This window comes from Ptychodera flava, chromosome 4 (assembly GCF_041260155.1).
Source record: "Ptychodera flava strain L36383 chromosome 4, AS_Pfla_20210202, whole genome shotgun sequence".
Classification (NCBI taxonomy): Eukaryota; Metazoa; Hemichordata; class Enteropneusta; family Ptychoderidae; genus Ptychodera; species Ptychodera flava.
In genome coordinates this window covers 8,265,209-8,291,243 of record NC_091931.1, presented here as the reverse complement: position 1 = coordinate 8,291,243, position 26,035 = coordinate 8,265,209, and the positions used below count along the sequence as shown (strand labels likewise).

Here is a 26,035-nt window from a genome sequence, read left to right as displayed (position 1 = left end):
GACGAAGTGCGTGTACACGCATGCGTGGTGCGTACATACGCACCAAATAATTTAAATAACAATGGGCCTACATATGGCGGCAATATTCGAACGCTGTCGTCTGCACAGTACGCGTACGCGCGCGTACGGGGATCGGGGCCCAGGATAGCGGGTTTATCAAGAAACGATCTGATCTTTGTGATGTTATTGCAACCTATGTTTGAACTGTTATCCGTCAAGAGTCGAATAAAACATTATATATCTAGAGTCGAATAAAATATGACTTTATGCAACTTTATGTAGTCTTCTGCCCGGCTGGCTATTCGCGGGCAACGCCGGCCGGCGTCTTCTGTCGTTCAATACACTACTGTCACTAGGTCACTGATAGTACTAGTAGCACTTACTAATGACACCGTACAATCTTCTCTCAACTGTGATTGGTAAAGTGGTTATGCTTACAAAATTTTCTTTCAAACTAGACGATTAAGAGATTAATCCATTTTTGACAACATGCGTTACTTACTTGTAAACCGGCCCATGTATGAAGAGTTGTAGCTTCGACGCCACTGTAGTTAAGAGTTGCGATCCCCGTTGATGTTGTGACATATACTTTCTTAGATTCGGAATAGATTTTGAAAATATCTTTCATTTTTAAGCGTTGTCTTACCAGTCCCAGCCTGGCCTGTCAGGACAATATTATGGCCCCTTCTAGTAAGCGAAATATGTCCATCATGAACTACAAAATATCTGATAACAATAGCGCTGATCGCAAATGACGTCACTGTTCTCTTCATTAATATGCATAAATAAACATTTCTCCGCATTTTCCGCATAAACGACGAAAATAAAACCTGCGAGTGTTAGAATGGCTATTTAGCGTCACACTTATTCGTATGAATTGATGACTGAGACTACAAGCTGCAACAACAGCCGTGCATACAACGACAAAATTTGTCCGAATTTCAGCATATTTGTCCGAAAGTCGCGCGCGTGCAGCTATATTTAGTAACAAATCCGAAATCGCGATCAACGCTATTCAGAAGCTGACATGACCGTGTACAAAGCTAAGAGATTGATGGCACTACAGTACAGGTGATTTGTTTACATCGGTTTCCATAGAAGCCACGGGAAACCAGGTCAAAGGTCAATACTAATAACTGCAGTGGTTTTTTTTTACGATGAACACAAAATTATAAACATGTTTTTACGTTTTCAACAAATAATGGGCGGTCGATTATAAAGACGGAACAGGAGCTGTTTTTGGGAATTAGCTTTACCAAAGTATTGAGAGTAAACTCTTCACCAGAAATCGTATTCAATGTTGAGATACCCGCACGGATCGTTATGAAGACGACACGACGTACAGTTAAATTCAGATGACTTTATTCTTCAACTCTAATCGGAAAGTCTGGTTCTGGTACAATCGATGTCCCTCTTCTGATATTTCTTAACTTTCTACCAAATTGGCTGTCCTTTATTACAATTTACAAGGAAATCACTAGAAATAAAAGTATGTATTAATCAAACTAAAAGTATGCGAATTTGCGTCAAAATACTGTACAAGGCCAATTATATTTATTGAGGGCATGTGTTTGTTCTTCTGCGCCTGTTCTTAGGAAGAAAAAAAATAATAAATACATTTGTCTTAAGCACTCCTTGGCAATATCTGTCAGTAGAATTAAACATGTGGTTATAGAGTCAGTGTGCAAACGTCCTTGCTTCTAAAAAAACGTCCTCGCTTCACTTCAACGTTGGTCAAAGCAGTTAGCTAAATAATTCTACAATCAGTGTAAAAGATGAAAGTGAATATGAATTCAGCATTAAAATACAGTGAATTACCTCATAATAATTAATAGTGTATTGTTATAGAGGAGAAATTTTACCTGAGAGCATTGACCTTTTGATTGACCTTTCATCTAGAGACAATCGAGCTAAGGTGTGAAGTCTCATCAACTGAGATCAGGCATTTCCAAATATTTGTTGTACACATGAGTGAAATATTAATCTTGTATCAATATCAGAATGAAGTGGTGTCAAAGTAATTAGATGATACAACTTGATAGGACGATAGTTACTTGTTATGTAATGCTTTATGTCAATTCATGTACGTAGAATTGAACTTGCCCAATGAGACTATATTATTTCGACTGTATTAGAATTTACATGTTTAACCACGCCTTTAGGAAAAAGGACATAAACTGTAAGATTTTTAAAGTTGAGTAGAACACGGAGAACTGCACGGGATATGGGAGTAACTCATGTTATGGAGTACGATCCCGTGATATGGGAGTAACTCATGTTATGGAGTACGATCCCGTTGTACATGTAATTACTGGGCACAACTGACTTGTAATATTTGAGTCGTCGCAATAAATATACAGAAAACGGACATATGTCTCAGTGGATCACTGTTATCGTCAGCACGTGAGACATTTCCATGATTTTACCATTAAACTACTTGAAAGAGAAATATATACACTTTTTCCGACAGTACTGTTTCATGCCAATAAAATAACCTCGAGGGGAAATCTTTGATTCGGTTTGCATTAAACGTTTGCTTTGTGTTTAAAAGTACCAGAAAGGTTACAGATACATGCAAAGGACGTAAGTAAGAAACAAACAAAGACAATTTTAAGAAGTACGGTTTTGGTACCACTCGTATTAAGGTACCCAACGTCTCGAAAAAAGATGGCAGGGAAGTTGTCATGTCCGTCTAGGGTTGGGGTAGGTTTGTCTTGGTCTCAGCACAGGTTTCTTGTTGCTATCGTTAGTTTTAAACATAGGAGTATGATATGTATTGCCAATAAGGATTTATAGTATCAACCTTAAAAGTCTCTTAGTCTTATAACTGGTTCTCTGAAGGTTTCTTGTTGTTCTCTTACTGTAACATAAACCCTAGTTTTCTCTACAGGCTAATGCTGCATGCATAGTGTGATAATTGTGATAATCTTACGCTGTTTTACCATGAGTATGATTGCCCAATGGCCAAAGCAAGCAAGTGTAAGTTATTTCGAGGGTTGGATGAAAAGTGTTGAGCCTAACTTTAAAGGAACGATGCCAGATCACTTTTTCTTTCAACTCTTCGGATGACTAACTGACTGACTGGTTTATTTTCAGTCCGCTGTGTATTTGACTGCTTATAGATGGATATTTTACATCTGGCGTTAAGCGTTAACTTTGACGTCGAAAACGTCGAGGGCTTCACCGGACCGGGTAACCATGGAAACCGGTCAGTACATTGTTCACCGGTCCGCTAACTCCCCGGATGTTCGTACTCAGAGGCATGTAATAAATGCTACGCAGGCTCTGTGTCTTTAAATGTTCGCGTATATACTTCGAGCTGTAACGTGACTTGGCAGCCGTGGAAAATGTTGATTCTTTAATCTACAAAAATCTTCCTTTCAAGAACTGGCTGACAATTTTAAAGCTGAAATTTTGCTCACATCATCACTTGTCTAAGAACTTCCAAGATTACTAATGGCATTTCAACCGGCCATGCAGTTTTGCAGCCATATTGGAAACTGCGAAAAACACCTACGATGACCATGAAGTGATATTATATTTAAAAAAAAGACATTTTCTCCAAAGGAAACACACTGTTCGACCTAGTATGTGACAAGTATATTGACTCATATGAGATCAAAATTTTGAACCCAATATTTTAATGACTTTATATATAATATTTGACCAACTGTCATGTATCTCAACAACCACATGGGCGAGAGGTTTAGTTTGTGTTGAATATTGATCACCACTTTGTCAAGCATTTCGGGATGACCTTTTCGGCGAACTTTAACCAACTTTTCAAGATGTAAGCACCTGCCACAAGTACAGCTGTGGTATTACGTGAAATGAGGCGCGTTGTTTCTTTTATAATTGACATACCTCATTAATTATAATAATCATTTATTAATTAATACTGAGAGAGACCGTTTTCCGTTCGACGCTGACCAGTATATTACATCTGAATTAATTCAACAAATTTTGGCATGACCTTTGGTGACTTTAATTTGCAACTTCAACTTACACACCTTGTATATTTTCCTTTTCAAACAAACCATTATGCCACCAATAGTTATGCTGCTAGCACTTCATTTTACTGCTTTGCACTTTGGCGGTCAATTGCTTGGGCCCCATCAATGCTGCTTGTAGCTCTAATGTCTTCCTGGTTCTTTTCAGGCATGACAAAAAGCCACGTAAATTTGCACCGCAGTATGGCTTTTATAGTCAAATCACAGTCCCGACCCCCGGTTTTTTGTGGTCAAATCTTTTACATTGTACATATAGGCCTTAGGTGTCAAGCGCTTTTAAGTCCTGCGAAAGTATTTTCGACCATTACCTACTGTGATTGGAGATTTAATGTGTGCTGATGGAATTCATGTCGCCCCGCCCGGTAGAATATATGAATTTTATATCGTATTTTGCAAATATATTTGTGACGTTACATGGTCGTTACTGTAGTCTTTCATGACTTTCAACCCCTTCACTGTGGTGGAGGAGTTTAAAGTAGTAAAAAGTCAAAATCAGCCCATAAAAGGCAGGAACCCCGGCAACAGCTATGGACCCTCAACTAGGCTGTAACCTGCTAGGGGCAGCTGCCCAAATAACCACTTCTTACCTATTACAGAGAAAGCTATATATGTTTCTGCCACCCTTGACAGTTCCAGGTCAGGCTACGGCCTTTCATTATAATGAATATTCATGTTACTGAACACATCACAGTACAGTGGAGGTTCAAGGACGGAGAGAATACACACTATAGTTTGGTCTGCGAACTGCTATGAAACAGACGATCAAGTTCGTACGTATAAATTGGCAATTCAAAACATGTCGGCCGATACTTGTATTGTCGACCAGGGGCCGTACTGGCCGTTGTATTTCCACTGTAAGGTATGGATAAATCGATGTTGTTAATTCTCTGTACATCTGGGCATCTAATACAGCCGACATTACCTAACGTTGCACTATACCGTTGCGCTGAGCTCGATGTTTAAGCTGCCCGAGTTCGAAAGTGGTGAATCGCGGGCGATTACGACGCGCGGCGCGGCGCAAACGCTCGAGTTTCGTAGGATGATCGTAATTTGGAGAAATAGCCTAAGTACCTCGTTCCATTAAGGATGTTCAGTCGATGATGTCATTGTCCCAGGCCATTGGGAAGGCCTCATGACACCGAGCGTCGAATATTTGTGATGGGTACCAAGTGTTTAGGGAGCTGTCATTATTTACGGCGTGTGGGGTACGGTAGGAGGAATTTCATCGGAAACTCTGAAATTTCGGGTAACGCCCCCTGCCAACCATGAGGAATTTGAGTAACCCTAATCTCTCTTATACAGAAATGTTGACGGCCCCATGGGAAAAGTTAAATATAAATACATGTATATGATAAGTTTACAAAAATACAATAATAGAAAAGACCTTTCAAATCCAGGTGTATCCTGTTTGATTATCATCAGTTATTCATTACTGTTGACAAAGATGATACCAATAAAATAAAATTCAAAGTCACAACGAAATGTTAAAAGCTCATGTTATAACCTGTATCCAGCCATATGGTATTGTTTAATTTGAATGGGTATCATGACAGGGTTTTCACTAGGATATCTGACAGGACAGAATTTGAAAGTACAGGGGACACGCAAGAGGCTAAGGGCGGGTTATAAGAGGGGGTGTCCCCACTATTGCATGGAAAATTGTGAGAAATTGATATGTGCAATGGTGCAATGTGGTACAATTTGAGAGGTGTTTTCAATTAATTTGTTTTTAGGAAGGAGAGCATAGGAAGGGGTGTCCCCCTCTCGCATCGAAAATTTGAGAAATTGATGTGTGCAATGGGTGCAATCTGAGCGGTGTTTCAATTTAATTTGCACCAAAAATTTGAGTAACCCCCTTCTTTATCTCTACATTTTGAGCAACCCCCTTGTAGATTTCAATTTTTTGAGTGACCCCAATCAGATTCCTCCGACCTACCCCAAGGCAGTAAATAATGATGGCTTCCTTACAGTAATTCGATTGTCTGTTATCATTTGAACACGTTCACAGGAAAAGGTCATCTAAGGTCGATCGTCAGATCGCTGCATAGTATGATGAATGAATTTGGGTCGACAAGGTTGTCCTGCTGTGAAAAATTGGTATTGATACGAACAATAGTTCGGACAGTGTCGCAGATCTTGCCATGAATAATTCATGGTAAGATCTGCGACCGGGATCTGCGACTCTGCTCTGTTGCATTGCACAGTTCGGAAAAACAGTTGCAAAATTACTCGCCTTCGCTCTTAAAGACTGGTGACACCATTCGGCCAAAATCAGTTTCGTGACGCAACGCAAGAACGCAAAATCACACCGGGGCTGCATTTGAACTGATTGACCGGGGGGGGGGGGGGGGGGGGAAGCGTGTTTCTCTGTATGATCAGCGGAGGCCCAAGAAAATATGGCAAATAGGTCGGAAACAATGACTGAACTACAGCGTAGATATCGACCACAATAGCATTTCAGGAAGACAGGATGCAGACTGAATGCGTTTCGGGGACTGATCTTACGATATTCGGCCTGTCAAGCACCTGTTTTGGTCTATCCCTTGTAGGCTTCATTTTGAAGCTCCTTGACTAAATATGATTTTCACCCGAATTTCGTATGGAATTGTCTACGACGGCGGCCATGCACATTTTGAGTTATAAAAGTCAGTAAATATTGGGTATTGTGTTTCTCCAGGTACCAAATTTTGTACGGTGACCCCATTTTTTTTTTGATTTGGAAAGGGACATTTTGAAAGTTTGCCTAGGAAAGTTTTAGCAAAAGTTAAATTTCAATTACGAAGCGCTTACTACCTTCTTGGCTGATAATAACAGCAATGTCACAACAAGGGTAAGGCGGTCAGTGACTTACTGGAGCGATGCTTGGAAACTAATTTGATACCGAGTAAGTTCATCGAAAAGGTCCAATCTTGATGTAAATGGTCATTTGAACCGATGACGTAATTAAATTTGCCAATATATTTCGACTGCCAATGTTTGATTTCAGTGTGAAAAATGGTTGTCCGAATAAAATGACAGATTATGTGACACTTGTCATGAAGGTTGAATCTGATGACTGCATATGCAATCTTGATTAATTGGGATTTCGAAGAATTTCATTTCTTTATGTTTGAACGAAAAATTTGACTTCTTCACATTATAGCGACCTCTATCCTGTAGGGTTGACTTTTCATAACGTTCGACGTACGTGCACGGAATAATTTTTGTGAGCCCTCCGCAACAGCTGTGTTGCACACTTCTATTTCTCCATAAACAAACATTTTAATACTGTTCATGTGATGCCAAAATACTAAAAACACTATTTTCTATTTTTCTATTTTAAATTCGATCTTTACATCAAGTCATTTGCTTTGAAGTTTTATTCAGCTGTGACATGATGATCTGTGAGTATACGAACTATGTATTGCGTGCCATGTATTTAGAAAATGGCAATGTTGTAGCGCAGGGGCTGTGAAATGACTGTGAATGACTGTGAAATGACTGTTAATGCACAGCGCTGAGATTAGCATGAAATATTAACTTGAAAGTCGTGGGACTTTCCGTAAAAACAGAGAGTATATGATGTATTTGCTCTGTTCCATTGAAGTAGTTTTCTCTGTAAGATGGTATGGTGTGGATTTCATCCATGGCGAGTAGTCAAGAATTCTGCACGTTTTACATTATTACATTTATTTATGAACGAAAAAAACATTTAATACATTTTTTCGTCAAATATCATCGTGAAATACTTTACTATCTGGACTTCGACGGAGGGCAGATCGGACATCCTCGGGAGTTTTGGCCGGCCTTCCATGAAATACACTCAAAAATGCATTATTTCATGTTATGTAATAAATGTAATACATGTAAAAATGTAGTAAATGTAAAGAGTGTATCTAGATCTAGCATATAATGTAATTCGTGCAGACCTTTAATGTAATGAGTGTAATACATGTAAATATATGTATTAATTAAATTCAAAGAATGTATTTCGTGCAAGCTTATCTAGACCCAGCCCCGATCTTGTAATGTAATTATTGCAGAAGTGTGATTAAATAAATATAATACATGTAGAAAATGTAGTAAATGTAAAAAAATTGTATTTCGTACAAGGCTTTTCGTGCAAAAAAAAACAGGATGGTTGGACAGTCTCATATACATTACGTTTACTTTTTTGTACGTGGCACACAAGTTTTGTAGATAACATTGTAGATAAAAAGAACCAACTCATTTGAGTGTCTGGATAGAACACACAAGGGAATTGCTAAATGACTTGTTGAGTTGATAGTAGAGACCGAAATTAATTAGGACAGCTCTCTGGCTAAACAAACCATAATGCAATGCATAGATACTCACTGATAGGTACTGATGCCAATCTGTTTTTACAGACACACAAGGATAAACAGTGGAGTGGAGTGTTACGTGATTAGTATTTCACTCAAATGAGTCGGTACTTTTTTTCTACAATGTTATCTACACAACTTGTATGGGACCTACAAAAAGAGTAAACGTAATGTATATGAGACTATCCAACCATTCTGTTTTTTGCTGTAGACCTAGCCCCGATCGTATGATGCAATTTGTGCAGACTTTTAATGTAATAAACGTAATACATAAAATGTATTAAATGAAAAGAATATAAATGTTATTCTTGCAAGCCCATCCTGACCTAGCTCAGATCTCGTTATGTCTTTCGTGCGGACGGTAAATGAAAAAATGTTAAAAAGGCAACTATTGGCTGTAGCTCGTGGATTTAGGAGTCTTCAGGCATGTATTTCTTTCTTTGACAAAGAGAAGGCAATATACTGCACTTTTTATCGTGGACATTTCCAAACATTTCTAATCAAAAGAAATTTGAGCAAGAAAGTAATACAGAGTGGGAAATAAAGTTGATCCAAGGCAAATGTATTGCATGTGTAATAGATAATATTTCTTATATTGATTTGTCTTTCACTGGAATGTTCAGCCAACAGGAACAGAAGTACACTCAGAGTTATACACACACTGCCAGTAGTGTACCCCTGATAGGACAGACTATTGGTAAAATTATCGACCAGACAACTGAAAAATGGCCAGACAAGATTGCAGCCGTTTTTTCTCAACAAGGCATCAGGAAAACGTTTGCACGGATCAGACTAGAGGTAAATGAGTGTAAAATTTTATTTGAAGTGAAACATTTTATGGAAAACTTAATTTTATAATGTTCAAGTTGAAAATCTGCATGTATCCTCTCAAATGTGTAATGCTAGAATAACAAACAATTTCTCTCATCCATATTGGCTTATGCCAAGTCCTTTTTAATATCATGTTAGATTAAGACACCCTTTCACATTAAAAATCAAATTAAATATTTGAATCATCAACCTTTTACATCTGTGTTCAGATCAACAGACTTGCAGCTGGTCTGCTAGCCATTGGTATAAAGAGAGGAGATAGAGTCGGAATGTGGTCTCCAAATCGTCTGGAATGGGTGTTAACACAGTATGCAACAAGTCGTATTGGCGCCATTCAAGTCAATATAAACCCAGCATACAGACCAATGGAGTTAGAGTATGCATTAAACAAGGTATATGTCATATTTATTGCTCAAAACTTTGCCTTTTCTTAATTACAATATATGTTTTATGTTACCCTGTTTTGCTTTTGCAATAGAAATAGGATTCACTCCTTTAGGGGCGTAGTAGAGGTTTTTGAATAGTTAATGGTATTTTCTACCTGCATTAAACTAAATGGTATTGAGTGAATAAAAGGTACAGAAATCATAATTCTGTCGATGAAAATTTGTTGTTAGCTCTCATTTGCTGTCAACCTGGTGGGCAGTTGGTACCTGTTGACTTCAATATGTATGTATGTATGTATGTATGTATGTATGTATGTATGTATGTATGTATGTTAACTTCAAAGACCTGAACACCATTTTATGCATCATCTTTGTAGTGTTTGCTGTGAAGATATGTCATGTTTTGAAGGTTGAAATAAGTGTTACAGTCTAAAAATTATGCAAATTAACCTTGAAATTGAAATTCTATAAGCAAAGCTTGAAATGTACCCACAGCTGATTCTGAGATAGCTTTTAGGGTTTTTAGGCTCTATATACAGGGACCTTCTTAAGATAACTGATGATGAAAGTTTCCCACATTAAATTTTGGGATGAATCTTCCCACTGTGGTAAAACAACTTCTTCTTCAAAAGCAATAACAGTTTTGGAACTTAAAAGGGTAGTAAATATCCTCATGAGATGAACATTACAAGATATCGTAATTTTTCTCAAAATGAGACTATCAGCATATGCTAATCTCAGTGCAGTTTTGATGACAAAAAATCACTATATATGCACAAGACATCCACTTCTGCCAAGTTCAGAACACAAAGAGATATATCAATTTTTTCGGGACTCAAAAATACCTCAGACTAAGTTGAGGCAAAATGTTGCAAAGTAGTTCAGGTCATAGTTGATTGACATGTTGAGGCGACTTTTGCGCCCCTTTTCACGCAATTAAGTGAGTTTGTTGTTACACGCCAAATGAAAGACAGTGTCGTTCTCACTCTCTGCACTGTAACTTCCTCATCACTCACTGTTAGAACCTGCTTGTAAATGTGCCCAGCCACAAATTTTGCAAATGGAATCAACAGAAAATCAGCTCTGGTATGGTAGTTGTTAAATACTGGTCAGCATATTGGTCAGTGCTTGTCCAGCACTTAGCAACAGCCAGGGTTATTGTCACTGAAGAGGTTATGGCCTTATTGTAATGAAAAGTTTACTTTTTCTCGTAAAAGTTTTAATTTACCATGTACGTGTATTTGATATGTTTCTGAAGAAGCGCTTTCAAAATAGCATCACATTTCATGGCTAGTTTGTATGGAATGAGCTCATGCAAATTTGCCAAAATGATAATGAACTGTGCATAGTCAAATTTTATAGGTACAGTGCCTCACTTGTGGTCAAAATATGTTATTAATGTTCAATAATGATTTGGCTGATACCTGTGAAATAAGTTTGGCTGTGCCTAGGAATGACTTCTGTTGGATTTGAATATTGCATTGTTGTGACATTTACAGTTGTGTTTTTATGTCTAAATTTCCCATATTTGGCCAAAAATTTCTTCTTGCATCCAGTAGTTTTCAAATCTGGCATGTCAAGATTACATTATTACTGATCAAATGACAGCAATGGTATCATTCATGCTATCTTTGAAGTGTGGGTACAGTTCAAAATAGCATCAGATTTCATGGGATGATATTTAGAAATGGCCATGTCATAATTTTTTGAAAAACTTTGAGAAACCAAGGGCAATACAAATGATAAATATTGTACTTTCTTTCCATCAAGATATTCAGTAAAAACACAAAAATTAATGTATATTATGCAAAATGTCACAACTGACAAAACTTCATCAGCTGCTCAATTTTTCATTTTTTCTGGCTGTTGGCAAAGTAGAAAGCAGTAAATTTCTTTAATCGACTGTCTTCACCAGAATGTCACCTGTCAAATTTCACCATTTTTTGAGATACTAGCATACTTTGCATATTGACATATGATCTATATTAATAATGTCATTAAATACTTAATGTTTTAAATACTTTGCAATTGTCATGTTTTCTGAAAAGATACGCTACAATGTGAAACTTCAGCTAATGTTTATCATTTCTGTAGCTTGGATGTAAAGCACTGATATCTGATCAAAGTTGGGGTACTCAAGATTATTATGCAATCATACGAGAAATTTGTCCTGAACTTGATAAATCTCATCAGGGTGAAATTAGGAGTGCAAGGTGGGTGACAGTAACACTTGTGAAATAGCATTAGGATTAGCTGTCAAAGTAAGCATGTAGAATACTTGAATCATGGCATATAGTAGACATACTATAGAAGTGAACATATATTTTAGAACGTATATATATGTATTTTATGGGCGCACATGGCTGATTTCAAGTTGACTTTGATGATAAGCTAGTACTTAAGATTGAACTGTTTCCGAATATATTGATGTAGCTTAATTCTTTGCTGTATACTTGCAATGTGTGATCTTTCAACAGGATTCCCAGTTTGAAGACCGTGATAATGCTTGGTGAAGGACATTTCCCAGGGACTTACATGTTTGATGACATCCTTGACGCACCCAGCAATGAACATTTTGTTGAAGTAGAAGAACTCCAAGATGAATTGCAGTTTGACGACCCCATTAACATTCAGTTCACATCTGTGAGTACATATCCATCATTCTTAAAAGTGGCCTTCCTGTTTTGTGCTTTCATATTTGTACATAATATTAATTATTAGTAATTGCATTAACTTTTAATAAATTAATTAATCAATCATGTATATTTATATATGTAAAATGTTCCTTATTTTACAGTGAATTTTGCTAATATCTTCAGAGTCAATATGTCAACTATTACTGTATATAAAACAATCCATCTCTTTTTACTGCACACATTTGTAGGTCTCATATATGTTCCTGTTACTTTATGCAAAGCAGAAGCAAACCTGTGTCTTTAACCAATTATTTTTGATCAAAAATCTGTTCTTAAATAATAGGTGCCCTTATTTGAGGTATGACTGTTGAGGTATGTTTGACTCTAGTTTCCTACTTTTCTTTGCTTTGTAGGGCACAACAGGACAACCAAAAGGTGTTTGTCTGTCTCATCACAACATACTGAATGATGCATATTATGTTGGCAGGTCACTTGGTTATCATGCCGAAGTAAGTCAACATCTATAGGGACTTGTTTGTATTTAAGGAAGAAAGCACCTCTGGCACAGATATCCGGACTCTCACTCTTTTACAATTCTTTTCTGATATACCACTTGTGGGGGCTCATTTTAAAGCTCTTGGTGTAAGTAAACTTTTCACCGGCTCAGTTTTTCGAAGTTCGAAAATTTTATTCCATAGAGTTAACACAGGGATGGCGGCCATTTTGAATTTTAAGTATTGGTAAATCTTGAGTTACTTGTTTCTCTAGTACCAAACTTTGCACAGTGACTCCCGATTTTAGTCTTGATTTTGAAAGAGAATGGTTGAAAGATGCCACTTAACACAGGGATGGCGGCCATTTTGAATTTTAAGTATTGGTAAATCTTGAGTTACTTGTTTCTCTAGTACCAAACTTTGCACAGTGACTCCCGATTTTAGTCTTGATTTTGAAAGAGAATGGTTGAAAGATGCCACAAGGAAATTTTGAGCAAAAGTTTGTCTTTCACTTTCAAGGTGCAAACTACTTGGACTTTCTTTTAAGGAAATAATCTGATATTGCTAAATTTGCTGTGTTGATTTTCTGCCGTTGTTAAGTTTATAATTGAAACCATAATGGGAAACAAAGTCATAATATTAATTGTTCTACTCCGGAATAAAAAGGACGCGATGCGTTCTACAGACTCAGTACGCCCAAATAATCACGTGATGCCGGTACAAACAAACCCACATGTGTACTAGCGCGTATGGAAATACACGTACGTCTATGCGCGTTTGCGCACATGGCTTTGTTTGTACCGTGGTCGATTCGAATTCCGGGTTTGGCCTAATATTAATTGTTAGGCACTATTGATGATATGCACCTAAATTTCACCAAAGGTAAAGGGGCAAATTGTATCTGTGAATATTAAGATGGAGTACATGTTGCAGCAATATGATGGTATAATAGAGGTTTAATGCACAAAGACAAAATACTGTTAATGCACATATACTGTTTGTTTGCATCTAACAAACTATGGTTAGTCTGTATGATTATTCCCATTTTATCAAACTAAAACAAACTTTACAAACTAGAAAGAATTAAAATAAATGTAAATTGGGGAATTCCTGAATAATACATTTACAGTTGTCATGGTTACAGAGTTTGGACAAGATCAATGATGCACAACCCACCCGCCTTGCTTGGAAATTGTAGTCTATCAATTACAGTCACTCCCAGAGCCCTTAGCATGTATAGTTTCCATTTATTTTGATTGATAGGAGCACATCATCAATGTACCAGTGCCGTTATTCCACTCTTTTGGAGCAACCCTGGGCAGTATTTGTAGTATGCTGTTTGGAGCTACTGTAGTGTATCCATCACCAACCTTTGATCCTCTCGGAACATTACAGGCAGTAACCAATGAGAGGTATATATAGTATGGTTCTACAGCTTTTATGATTTTGATATCAATCATATTTTAGTATCACATTGATGGATGTCCTGTACAAAGAAAAGTGCATGTGGAATTCACCCTGGTTATACTCTAATGGTGCAATGGTCATCAGTCCAGTGGTGTAAGTGTATTTCATAATGAAACTATGGATGGTACTACAAATGCAATCTGTTGCATGCCTGTCTGTAGGGTTGCTGAGCCAGGAATTTTAAACCAGGGACACTCTGTTCCACTACTATTTATGTTGGGGGGCATTTTGCACATTTTGGGGACATGCATCAGTTGTTAATCAAATTTCGTATATATTTTAACAAATAAGTTTCACAAAACAAAATTAAGCTACCAGGACTGCTTCACTATGCTTAAATTTCACAAGTAGCCTAATTGTAGTAGCTAGTATCTGCGGCCAATCAGATAGCTCAGCCAGACTACAAGCAAGTTATACTACATACCAAGTGTTACTAAGCGTTTAATAGTCTGTGCTCCAAAAGTACGAAAATATAAGCCTCAAAATAATCATGCAAAATGGAGGTAATCGTCAATATCAGATACTATTTACAGACTACACAAAACACTGTGCACAGTCAACTCATGAGTGCACCCAAGGTGACCCGCAGTATATGCGACAATGCTGGACAACAGGTTCGATTTTGGGGTCATTGCCGCATTAGGGCGCATCCTGGCTGCAACACTGCCGTATCATGTGTATATGTATGCATGTGTGTTTGTGCGAATGTGGTAAGTTGTCTGAAATATTGTCATCTTGTAACAATATCTTTTGTTTTCTACTTTAAGTCAGATGTTTAAGGAAGGTTAAGTATCAGAAAATTCTAATCCAGTTATTGCAAAAGATGCATTACCAGTTCAAAGGGATAATTTTAACTCAGTCTGATAATTTCAGTATTTATATTTTTTGAGAATACGGTAATGTTGATGTGTTTTTTGTCAAAAAAATTCCGAATTCTCATAATTCACGTCATTGATAAGCACCAATCTTATTGGTGTTCTGACTCACAATGTCTGCCAAACGGCAAACTTTGTAATGAAATGATTAAGTCATTATAATCTGATAATATGCTTTGCTGTTTTGTAGATCAGAATTCTTTTGAAATTGATCCTACATGGGATAAAATATTCAGAATTATAGTTGTCACACATACATGCATCAGATTTTTTTCGAATCAGGAATCTAGCTAGCATAATCATGGCTTGTGTTTCAACTAACAACAAAAGTTTGCCTTTTTTCCAATGTTGGCCCAGAATTTTTACAATTTTCATTACAGGTGCACATCACTGTATGGTACTACAACCATGTTTATAGATATGTTGCACCATCTTGACTTTGACAAGTATGATTTGTCAAGTCTACGTACAGGTGTCATGGGAGCTTCACCATGTCCAATAGAAATTATGAAGCAACTTATCTCAAAAATGAACATCAGAGACATCAATGTAAGTGTTGCATTAATCTATGTGACATGTCAATCCTATCAATGTAAGTGTTGCATTAATCTATGTGACACGTCAATCCTGTCAATGTAAGTGTTGCATTAATCTATGTGACACGTCAATCCTATCAATGTAAGTGTTGCCTTAATCTATGTGACACGTCAATCCTAACAATGTAAGTGTTGCATTAATCTATGTGACATGTCAATCCTATCAATGTAAGTGTTGTATAATCTATGTGACTGTCAATCCTATCAATGTAAGTGTTGCATTAATCTATGTGACATGTCAATCCTATCAATGTAAGTGTTGCATTAATCTATGTGACATGTCAATCCTATCAATGTAAGTGTTGCATTAATCTATGTGACATGTCAATCCTATCAATGTAAGTGTTGTATTAATCTATGTGACACGTCAATCCTATCAATGTAAGTGTTGTATTAATCTATGTGACATGTCAATCCTATCAATGTAAGTGTTGTATTAATCTATGTGACATGTCAATCCTATCAATGTAAGTGTTGCATTAATCTATGTGACACATCAATCCTCCATCCTTCATCCTTTGAATTGCTATACTGTGTCATCTGGTCAGTACTGGGATACCACCCGTCATAATTTCTCTAAATCTGATGGCCCAGAATTGAAATAAATACCAATGCTCAGGACTTATTGACCATTCTGAAATTTGAAGTTTATAATTTTCTCTGATGTTGCAATGGAATCACCTTTACCCATTTTCTAAAAATGATCAACAGCCTGCTTGGATATTTCTGTAAATCTCTGTTGCTGGACTTGTTGTCAAGGAAACTTAACTGGCCATGACAGACTTGTAAATGCAAGCGGTTTAATAGGTAAGAAGAAATCTCTGTAGACTGCGGAAACAGAGATCTGCCATGCTATTAAGATGGAATCTCTGTTTATCGTGATTTCATTTCATTTTTAAAGTTATTGATACTTTAATATTGCTTTTTTATTTCATAGATTTGTTACGGAATGACAGAAACGAGTCCAGTCACGTTCCAGGCAGGTCAAGATTTACCAATTGAAATCCGAGTTTCTACAGTTGGTAGGCCCATTGACCATACAGAGGTATTGTTACCTAAGTCTTGAGGATAAGTGTCGAAAGGAATTATGAGGAATGTATTGTTTCTATCATTGATGGTCATTATCCAGTGTACATAATTGCACATCTTTTTATATAATGATGATAAATTACCAATACTGTTCAACAGTATATTTAAAGTACTATAATCTTCAATAATCATTAAACCTAGATTGGAAGATTTAGTCTAGCAGCTTGTATAAGTCAGCCAACTCAAATCCAAACCACTCAGGTCATAGAGATGTACGATGGAATTTCTCTGCCCACAAAAAAACCCTATAATTTTTTAGATATTTTTGTAATGGAGTGAAAGTTTGTCCCGAGGTGAACAATCATGGAAGTAAAAGATAGCTGCCAGTGTTTGTGACAACTCTATGGAAGGATTTTCACAAAAAAATAAGGGGGGGAAGCTTGATTAGTTTACTCTTAGGATTCGAAATGTGATATTTCTACTTCATGCAGGAATGCTATGTGCAGTCAATTTTTTCTGCATTAAAACTTATAATGAACCTACATCTACAATTCTTCCAACACCATGGTTTTACCCAAAAGTAAATATACTTTCAAGGGTAAAATTGGAATTCCCAACCAGAAAACGGATAAAAGGGTTAGAGCTTGATAATTTATTGAAAAACACAACTGACATAAGGTTTTCCTCATGTACATTTCATATGTATCAATATCCAATAAAGAAGAACACAATTTGAAGGGATCAGAATTAACCTGGTATCCCCAATTCTCTGTAAACAGACCCATAAGCACCATTGACAACAATGGATTTTGGTGAAACTGTGGTTGTGAAAGGGTTAAACCAAATTTCATGCGTACAGCATTCTTGTACACTAAGTTGTGTGAATTGTGTCTGCATATATGAAAAGAGTTATTTGTATTATAGATTGCCAGTATCGTCTTTGCAGCCAAATACCTCATACATTTATTACATTTATCAATGTGACATAATTGAGATTTTCACCTAGCTCTTCTAATAATCATTATTGCAAACATCAAAATGGAGTTGATCAGCTCTCAATAGCCTCAATGTTAAGTCTGCTGCGTCATAATCAAATTGATTTATAAAAGGCAGATATACAAAAATAGTTGTACAAATCATTGTTTACTGCATAGTTTTTTATTTGAACATGTCACTGACGGGCCAGCATATGACTGACTGTGTTTGAGTTCCTTTCGTGCAGATCTGACTGATATAAATACATGTTGTTTCAGGCAAAAATAATTGATTCAGAGAGTGGTCAAGTTGTTGCCATTGAAACCCCAGGAGAACTGTGTACCAGAGGGTTTACAACAATGTTAGGATACTGGGAAGATGAGGAGAAGACAAAAGAAGTAATCGGGCAAGATAAATGGCTTCACACTGGGTAAGTGGAGATCAGACTACCAAAAAATCATGCTTTATTTCAATTACATGAGTATGTGATATGAGATCTCAGTTGGTCTTTGGAATATAAGTCGAAGGAAGTTGAGAGCTGCTTGGAGAAGGAAAGTGAAGGCAATATGTGAAACTGCTTTTATAGAAATGTGATACTGCGTAGTAATCATCGGTTTTCATACAGAAGAGCCAGACAAAAAAGACATACTATGCCACTATAACTCTGTCTTCTAGCACTGGCACAGCATTGTGTTTCAAAGTTAGATTTAAGTGGACCATTATCACTTGAAATGCTTTGGAAGCATGCTGTAGAAGCAGAAGTAAACTAAATGCAGGACCTTGTTTATTGTCTTTTTATGCTATATACAACCTTGAAGTTTCATAGCATGCTCATAATTTTAGAGGAAAACATAGGTCATCCATCAGTGCATAAAGCTTTGATATGTTGCCTCATTGCAGACAGTAATTAAACATGCAAATGAGGTAATTGTCACTAGTTCACATTTTCAAACTTTCAGCAGACTATAAACCTAAGAGTGACTAATGTGCCTTTGAAGTTGAATCAAACTCAGTGCATTCAGCCATTATGGCCTATATGGAAAATAAATTTAAACTATTGATCAGTATACCATGCTCATCAAACTTTTAGCCGGCTTAATAAAGTATGACAAGTATATCTTGCAAGTCTGATCAAATTCAGTGCTTTATAAGTTTTGATATATGACCTAGTTACAGCAAGTCATTAAACATACAAATGAGCTAATAATTAGCATATCATAAACGACAAACTTTGAGAAAAATAAAAACTTTAGTGTGATCAATAGTAACCCTGTATGTATATTAATGATCAATGTCTGTGACCTCAGAGTCATTAAATATGCAAATGAGTTAATAATGAGGATGTTATAGTCAAAAAACTTTCAACATAATTAAATCTAATGACAGTTAACCACTTCAGAAGTCTGATAAAATTTGGTTTATTTAGGTGCACTTATATGCCCGAATAACAGAAATACAATAAATATGTAAATGCCCATATAACAGCAATTGAATAAATATGCAAATGGCCAAACAAATATGCAAATGAGCTTATAATCTGAATGTGGTGCTCATCATAGTTTAAGTATAAGCAAATGTAGGTATGACCAATGAAAATCTGAGATCTGGTTAATATCAGTGCATTAACATACAGCATAATTAGAGGGCCTAATTAGAGGAATTCAAAAATATGCAAATGAGCTAACAATCAGTATATCACACTCATAAAACTTTCAGCACTGTGTTGAACTAGACCTAAATATTGCCGAGAGAAGGAATTGAAATCTTTTACTGTCAAAAATGTGTCTCAGTTTGGCTATCTTATAATAGTTGTCTAATTTTCAAGAGTAAGCCTTTTGTCAAAAACCAATCGTTCTGAGTGACTTTAAAGAGGCACTCCACTGGTAACATTTTTAAAACACATTTTTTTAATGCCAACGGTCGATATTTGACATGGCGACAGCGCGCGGATCGCGAGATATCGATAAAAACATGTCCTCAAAAAAGTTAAAGTTTGAATTCCGGTGGCCCACCTGAATTCAGCTTCCGAACATAGAATGTTCTGCACTGGGGCCATTGTCAACTAAGCTATGGAGTACGAGTCTACGCTGACGGTGACGCCACAGCAGTACCACTCAGACGCGTCGGTGAGCGGTCATGTCCCATGGGAGAAAGCCAAGTCCTACTGACTCGGCAAAAAAAACGAAAAACAAAGTTTGCTAATTCCACCAGAGTTCGCATAGGTGATTAGCACAGATAGGTGTGGTTGATACATAGTATGTACAGTGGCCGCCGCGTGGTATGCGCGCATACCACATGCGGCGGCCACTATGTATCGAACCACGCGTAAATGTGTGGCAGACGACAAAATGTAGTTATCAGAGGCAGCTAATATTTTACACGTAAAAACTGATATCTATGTGGTATTTTTTAAAAATTTAATACAACTGATTGAGAATAATGAAAAAGACAAAACTGAGGAGAAGTTTTAAAAAAGAATTACCAAGGTAAAGGCATTGATAATGATGTATATAAAGTCATCGCAGTAGGAGGTAAATTAAATGCGTCATTCGAATATTTTTGGACTCCTTAGAATATCGTCAATCAGCACAGCAACACATTCGGAGGATTTCAGTTCATAACCAGAAACGATCGTAAAACTTCGGATGTGAAAAATACGCTCGGGAAATGACATGTTTTTATCGATATCTATAGCGATCCGCGCCACGTCAAATATCGACCGTTGGCATTAAAAAAATGTGTTTTAAAAATGTTACCAAGTGGGAGTGCCTCTTTAAGATCTAAGAGTTGTCTTCATCTTACTTTGGAGATAATCTCTTTTAGATATCTGTGTACATTCTAGTGAAATAAAATGATTTGGCAATCTCTAAAAAAAGGTGTCTGATGATTTGATATTAGTGCCACAGTTCTTGAAAGATGAACTACATGTATATTAGTCTATGCAGAGTAAATATTTTGTGTTTTTGTAATGAACTGTCAAAATTGGGTCTTCAGGTAATTCATGAACTCATTCTGAAAATAAATATTATTAATTTGAAATGAACTTGTTAACTGCCATTATAAATTTACTTGTACCATGACATGTACTATTGTGGTTTTATCATTTCTGCGATAGAGATATTGCTGTGATGGATGAGAATGGTTATGTCAGAATTGTTGGAAGAATAAAAGATATGATAATCAGAGGCGGTGAGAATATCTATCCTGTGGAAGTGGAACAGTTTCTGTATACACATCCAAAGATTGAAGATGTGCAGGTATAAAAAGTTTAATTTTTAAGATCATGTGATTTTCAAAGAAAACTAATAGTTTTTATAGAGAGTAATTTTAAGTGTGATGCAAGAACAGTGACATATTGGTAAATTTCAGCTCTAATATGAATTTACAATCAAATAAGTCAGATTTTCAATTGTCTTGGTGAGTTATGCTATTTGGAAGGACTTCATGACAAAAAAAATATGTAATGTGCCATCAATGTTTAGATTTGTATTTACTTTTGTTTTTATTATGACCTGTTTGTAATCAGTTTCCACTGCTGGTCATTTTATCTAATCTATGAAGTTTTTCTAGGATTATTTGAAGTATACCACTGAGAATCACTATTTTAATACTTTAGTTAGTCATGTAGAGTTCTCAGTGCTTTCGGTTGAACAGATCAGATACAACACATCAAGGTTGCAGTCTAATATTAATCATTATGACAGATGAATATTAATATATGAAATGTCTTTTAAGTTTTTGTATGATTTTCCCCCACCTTTTTTTTTAAACAGGTAATTGGTGTACCTGATGAGAGACTGGGAGAAGAGGTTTGTGCATGGATTAAACTGAAATCAGCCCAGACGGCAGATGAAAAGGAGATCAAAGACTTTTGTCGTGGCCAGGTATGCTAATTAACATTTTAATAAATGTATTTCTTGAAAGTGACATGATATTTTCTTTCTTAATGTTTCTTTTGAAATTAAGGTGAGATGCTGCCTTATCTGTTGAATGCTTTCTCGCCATTCAGTTACTGAATCAGACATGAGTTACTTTATTGCGCCAGATTAGTGTTGCTGATGTACTCTTGTGATAAGTGTTCAGGGGAATAATTTTTCTGATGATTAACATGATTATTGTACCCCTTGATTTGTAAAGTGATGAAGGTTAGTTACAGGGCAGGTACATTCAGGAATAACTTCATGATTAAAATAAAAATTTAATTGTATGTTTTCAGCATGCATGGTTCAGTAATTGCTGAATGCAAATTTTGTGGCATTTTGCCCCATGAATAGATTGATTGGGACTCAGATCGAAGTGCTTTTTTCAGTAGAAGCTTATGTTTTTTCAGCAAACCAGAGAACAAGAATACAATGACAGATTTATATTGTATGAACTTTAAAATTAAAATTAAGAGAAGATTTGAGTCTTTTTTTTATAAGTCCCCACAGACACGGTCCGGGGGGACTTAAAGGTTTGGTCATGTCTGTGCGTGCATGCGTGCGTGCGTGCGTGCGTCCGTTCACGCAGATATCTCAGACATGCCCTAGTCAATTTCTTTCAAACTTTGCACAAGAATAGTACCCTACCTCATACAGATGCACCTCGATTTGTTTCACAATGCGATCAAATTCGGCCGTGTTAGAGGACTTTTTAGTTCACACCTCCATAGACTCCCATGTATAAGGCAGTCTCCATAGACTCCCATGTATAAGGCAGTCCATAGACTCCCATGTATAAGTCAGTTCTCCATAGACTCCCATGTATAAGGCCAAGAAAAATAAAAATTTAGTTTCTCATCGTATTCATATTGCAAAAGGATGCAGTGACACAGTTTTTAGTCTCCATGGATGAAGTCCAGGGGCTTATAGATTGGGTATGTCCGTCCGTGAGTCCATCCGTGAGTCCATCCGTTCACGCAGATATCTCAGATATTTTGACAAAATGTCATGTGACCTTTGACCTCAAATGTATATATTTGTCCATAACTCAGTAACCACAAGTGGTACACCCATCATATGGTATGATGGGAGACCTTATGATGCTTCATACTGTACCTCATTAATTATGCGTATATCTAATTCTGAGCAAACCCATAGAGCTGGATGTCTAATTTTTGGTATATAGGGATAACTATAGGATAAAAATTTTTTGACCAAATGTCATGTGACCTCGATGACCTTTGACCTGAAATATACGTTTATGTCGATAAATACGTAACCACAAGTGCTATGTCCTTTATATTTGGTAGGGTGGGAGACCTTATGACAACACACGCTTTACCTCATTAATTATGCACACATCTAATTCTGGGCAAGGGAATAGAGCTAGAGGTCTGATTTTTGGCATATAGGGATTAATTAGCATTACAATTTTTTTTCAAAATGTCACGTGACCTTATGACCTTTGACCTTGATTATACATATATATGCATAACTCGGTAACCACAAGTTCTATACCCTCCAATTCTGATAGGATATTAGACCATAAGATGTCACATCTTGTACCTCATTATTATGCGCATATGTATTTCTTGGCTGGCCAATACAGCTGGAGGTCTGATCTTTTTCCCGATTTAGAACCATAACTTAGACATGCCTCATGTGTTTCAAATTGGGAACAACGACATAGACCTATGTGCCATAGATCTCAACATATACACTCCAGTGATACTTCTTAATGACCACATTTCCCTGCCCCTCCTATTACAAATGGGGATTATGTCATCGTCAATGACTTGTTTTTGAATGTTGGAAAAGTTGTCAAAACTGTTGTAATTTGAGGTCTATTTTTGTCTCAATTTCAACTTTACTGTGTTCTATTAACAGATTGCACATTTCAAAATTCCTCGCTACATCTGCTTCGTGGAGTCATTTCCACTCACTGGTCCAGGAAAAGTACAGAAGTATATCATGAGAGAAGAATCCATTGGAATGCTGGGATTGGACAAAAAGTTATAAGCAATCCTTATAAGCAAAATTTTACTATTTTTTGCAAAATGGTCCTTGATTGCGGGCATACCTATTTCATTGTTTTTTTAATTTGTTTGATGTCAAGCACATTATGCTAAACAGTATTCTGTTACAAAGAATACTACAGTGATACAACAGGATGACTTGTAAATTACTTTTTTTTAGATTGTGTATCACTCTCTTACCTACATATCAAAAAATGGTCCTGGTAGTTTTTACATCATATAAACTCAATATTAAGGGGAAAAAAGTCACCATCTCTTCAAATTATTTTGCTTGGTTGTGAGAAGTTATTTATGATATTTTGCCAACTGATACTTGTGCAGTTATCAATCATCAAGTCATAACACATGAGTGAGGGCGCCTGCCTGAGTGGCATGGCATGGAGGCCAATGACCGTATGACAAATATTGTATGAACAATGCATATTGTATACGGACACATATGAAAATACCAACATTATACATATACAGAACTGCTCTTATGCAACTGCAACAATGTATCAATATCCTTGAGTCTGGTTCTGTCTGTATTCATCATGCAGGCACGTTTCATTTGGAAGTCCATCAAAACTGCAAAGATTGGGATCCTGATGACTGACCGTAGGAACATATTGCATGTAGGGAAAAAATGTGTAGATATTGAAAATGCAAAATTCTATACGAAGATAAAGGTGGCTGGAAGTTATCTAGAACTATAAAAGCAACATTTTCACTTCAAAAATGAATCCAAAGAGACACTGTTTTCAGGAAATTCATGAGAGCTAGCATCATCAACCATACATGCTATATATTTGCTCAGTTCTTCCCTATGCAACATGTCTTTATATGATAATGAAAAAAATTTTATGCCATTGTAATGATGATTTGAGTGTCTTAATTGACAGTAATAAAGGAGACTGAAAATCTCTTTTTGTTGTGTCAACATGATATGTCATACAGAACAGGCAAGTCTCTTTTCTATCTGACTGAACTTTAGGGACTGCATTCACAATTACTGGTCTTATGCATTTTTCAGATCTGCCTTCGATACCTTAAAAAAATTTCAAATCTCTCTGTCCATATAAAATTTTTTAAGCTGCCAATCACCCCCACCCCCGCTATCATATTACAGCAAGATATGTATTAGGGATGTATGCACAGAAACAAACATGTATTGTGCAGTTCAATGCACAGATGTATGACCTTTATCTTTTATGATGCATGCATAAAAATTCTTTAGTGGTTATAGAAATGGTGGTTATAGAAATGTTGTCAGCATGTTTGTAGAGCTTTATTCCTAGGCAAATTCTTAAATTGATTCCTTTTTAAATGCACCAGTGGACTTTTTGGATTTCTTAGTCTAAGCACACTTGAGTTGGTCCAAATCTGATGGGGTCAATGATACTCTCCTGAAGAGTTCCCAAAATGACGATCATGAGAGAGTATGCAAATTGTGAATTCTTGCCTAATTAGTGAAAAACAGCACGGTGACCTGAAAAAAAAATGTTTCAAAGTACAAAAAATATATCACTTAGATGCTTAAAATCTTTACAACATACTTGAAGATTGAAATATTCCAACACATTAAAAGTTTTAATCTCTGAAATTGTAGGTGTAATTGATGGCAAAGTTAAGCAAAATAAACAAATCCCTTTATTCACACATTTTTTACTGTTCAAAGTTTTAATTTGGTGTTATTGTGCGATGGAAATATGAATATTTCATCACCTTGAAATATTTTATATTGACTTTAAGCGATTTTTGTTAAAATTTGACTTTTCATAAAATTCACAAAATTTGAATTTTTTTTCAGTATTGTTTGCTCTTTGTATTAACTCCAAACTCTTGTTTCATTGTCACAAGCATCATATGACCCAGACTCCTCTTCTGTCAACTACATCAGAGTCGGAGCTATCATCGATGTGCAGTGACTGTGACTCTGCTTGTAGGCTGCGGTAGTTGGGCAGTTGCTGTATTACTTTTGATAATTTTGACGATACTTTTGTTCAACTAGTTTATCAACTGCGTTCATGTTCTTCTCCCTCCAGGATGTTGAACTGTCCAGTATTAAGCTTGCCAATTCAAAGCCTGTGTATTTGTATCATTTACAAATGACTTTGATTCACATCAACAACAGTGTTTACATACAGGTTTTGTTGACAAACTGAATATTGTGTGTTTCAGCATGCAAAAATAAACTTTATTTGATACATTGCATGGAATATTGATTATCAATAGTTGTAGCTTTATAATAGTCACATTACAAGGTCTCCTTGTTGTTTCTCTAATGGAAATTCAGTGGCATTCATACTATTTAAGATTTTTTTTTTTTTTTTTTTTTTTTTTTTTTTTTGAAATTTTCTACGCTCTGTGTTTTTTTCCCTCTGTTTTTCCCTTCCTGGCCACGCTTCCTCCCAAATGGCGTCACAAAAGATATCATCGTTCTTCGGCAGACTTGGGTCACCAGATAACTCTGCTTTGG

The 26,035-nt window shown here is 36.3% G+C and overlaps 1 protein-coding gene across 1 annotated transcript; it reads left to right on the top strand.

Annotated features, from left to right (window-relative positions):
- The first annotated feature begins 4,674 nt into the window (after positions 1–4,674).
- Positions 4,675–25,768, top strand: LOC139130815 (medium-chain acyl-CoA ligase ACSF2, mitochondrial-like). Its single transcript, XM_070696613.1, has 13 exons — positions 4,675–4,869; positions 8,956–9,130; positions 9,373–9,555; positions 11,644–11,762; positions 12,027–12,192; positions 12,599–12,694; positions 13,943–14,091; positions 15,402–15,570; positions 16,555–16,662; positions 17,900–18,051; positions 20,737–20,878; positions 21,395–21,505; positions 23,429–25,768. Exons 1-13 carry the CDS (start codon positions 4,760–4,762, stop codon positions 23,558–23,560), a joined length of 1,812 nt encoding a protein of 603 aa, XP_070552714.1. The 5' UTR covers positions 4,675–4,759; the 3' UTR covers positions 23,561–25,768.
- The last annotated feature ends 267 nt before the right edge of the window (positions 25,769–26,035 follow it).

Coding starts and splice junctions, on each gene's coding strand:
- LOC139130815 (XM_070696613.1), top strand. CDS start 4,760: ATGAAACAGACGATCAAGTTCGTACGTATAAATTGGCAATTCAAAACA. Junction 11,763..12,026: donor GGTGAAATTAGGAGTGCAAG/GTGGGTGACAGT, acceptor ATCTTTCAACAG/GATTCCCAGTTTGAAGACCG. Junction 12,193..12,598: donor TTAACATTCAGTTCACATCT/GTGAGTACATAT, acceptor TTTGCTTTGTAG/GGCACAACAGGACAACCAAA.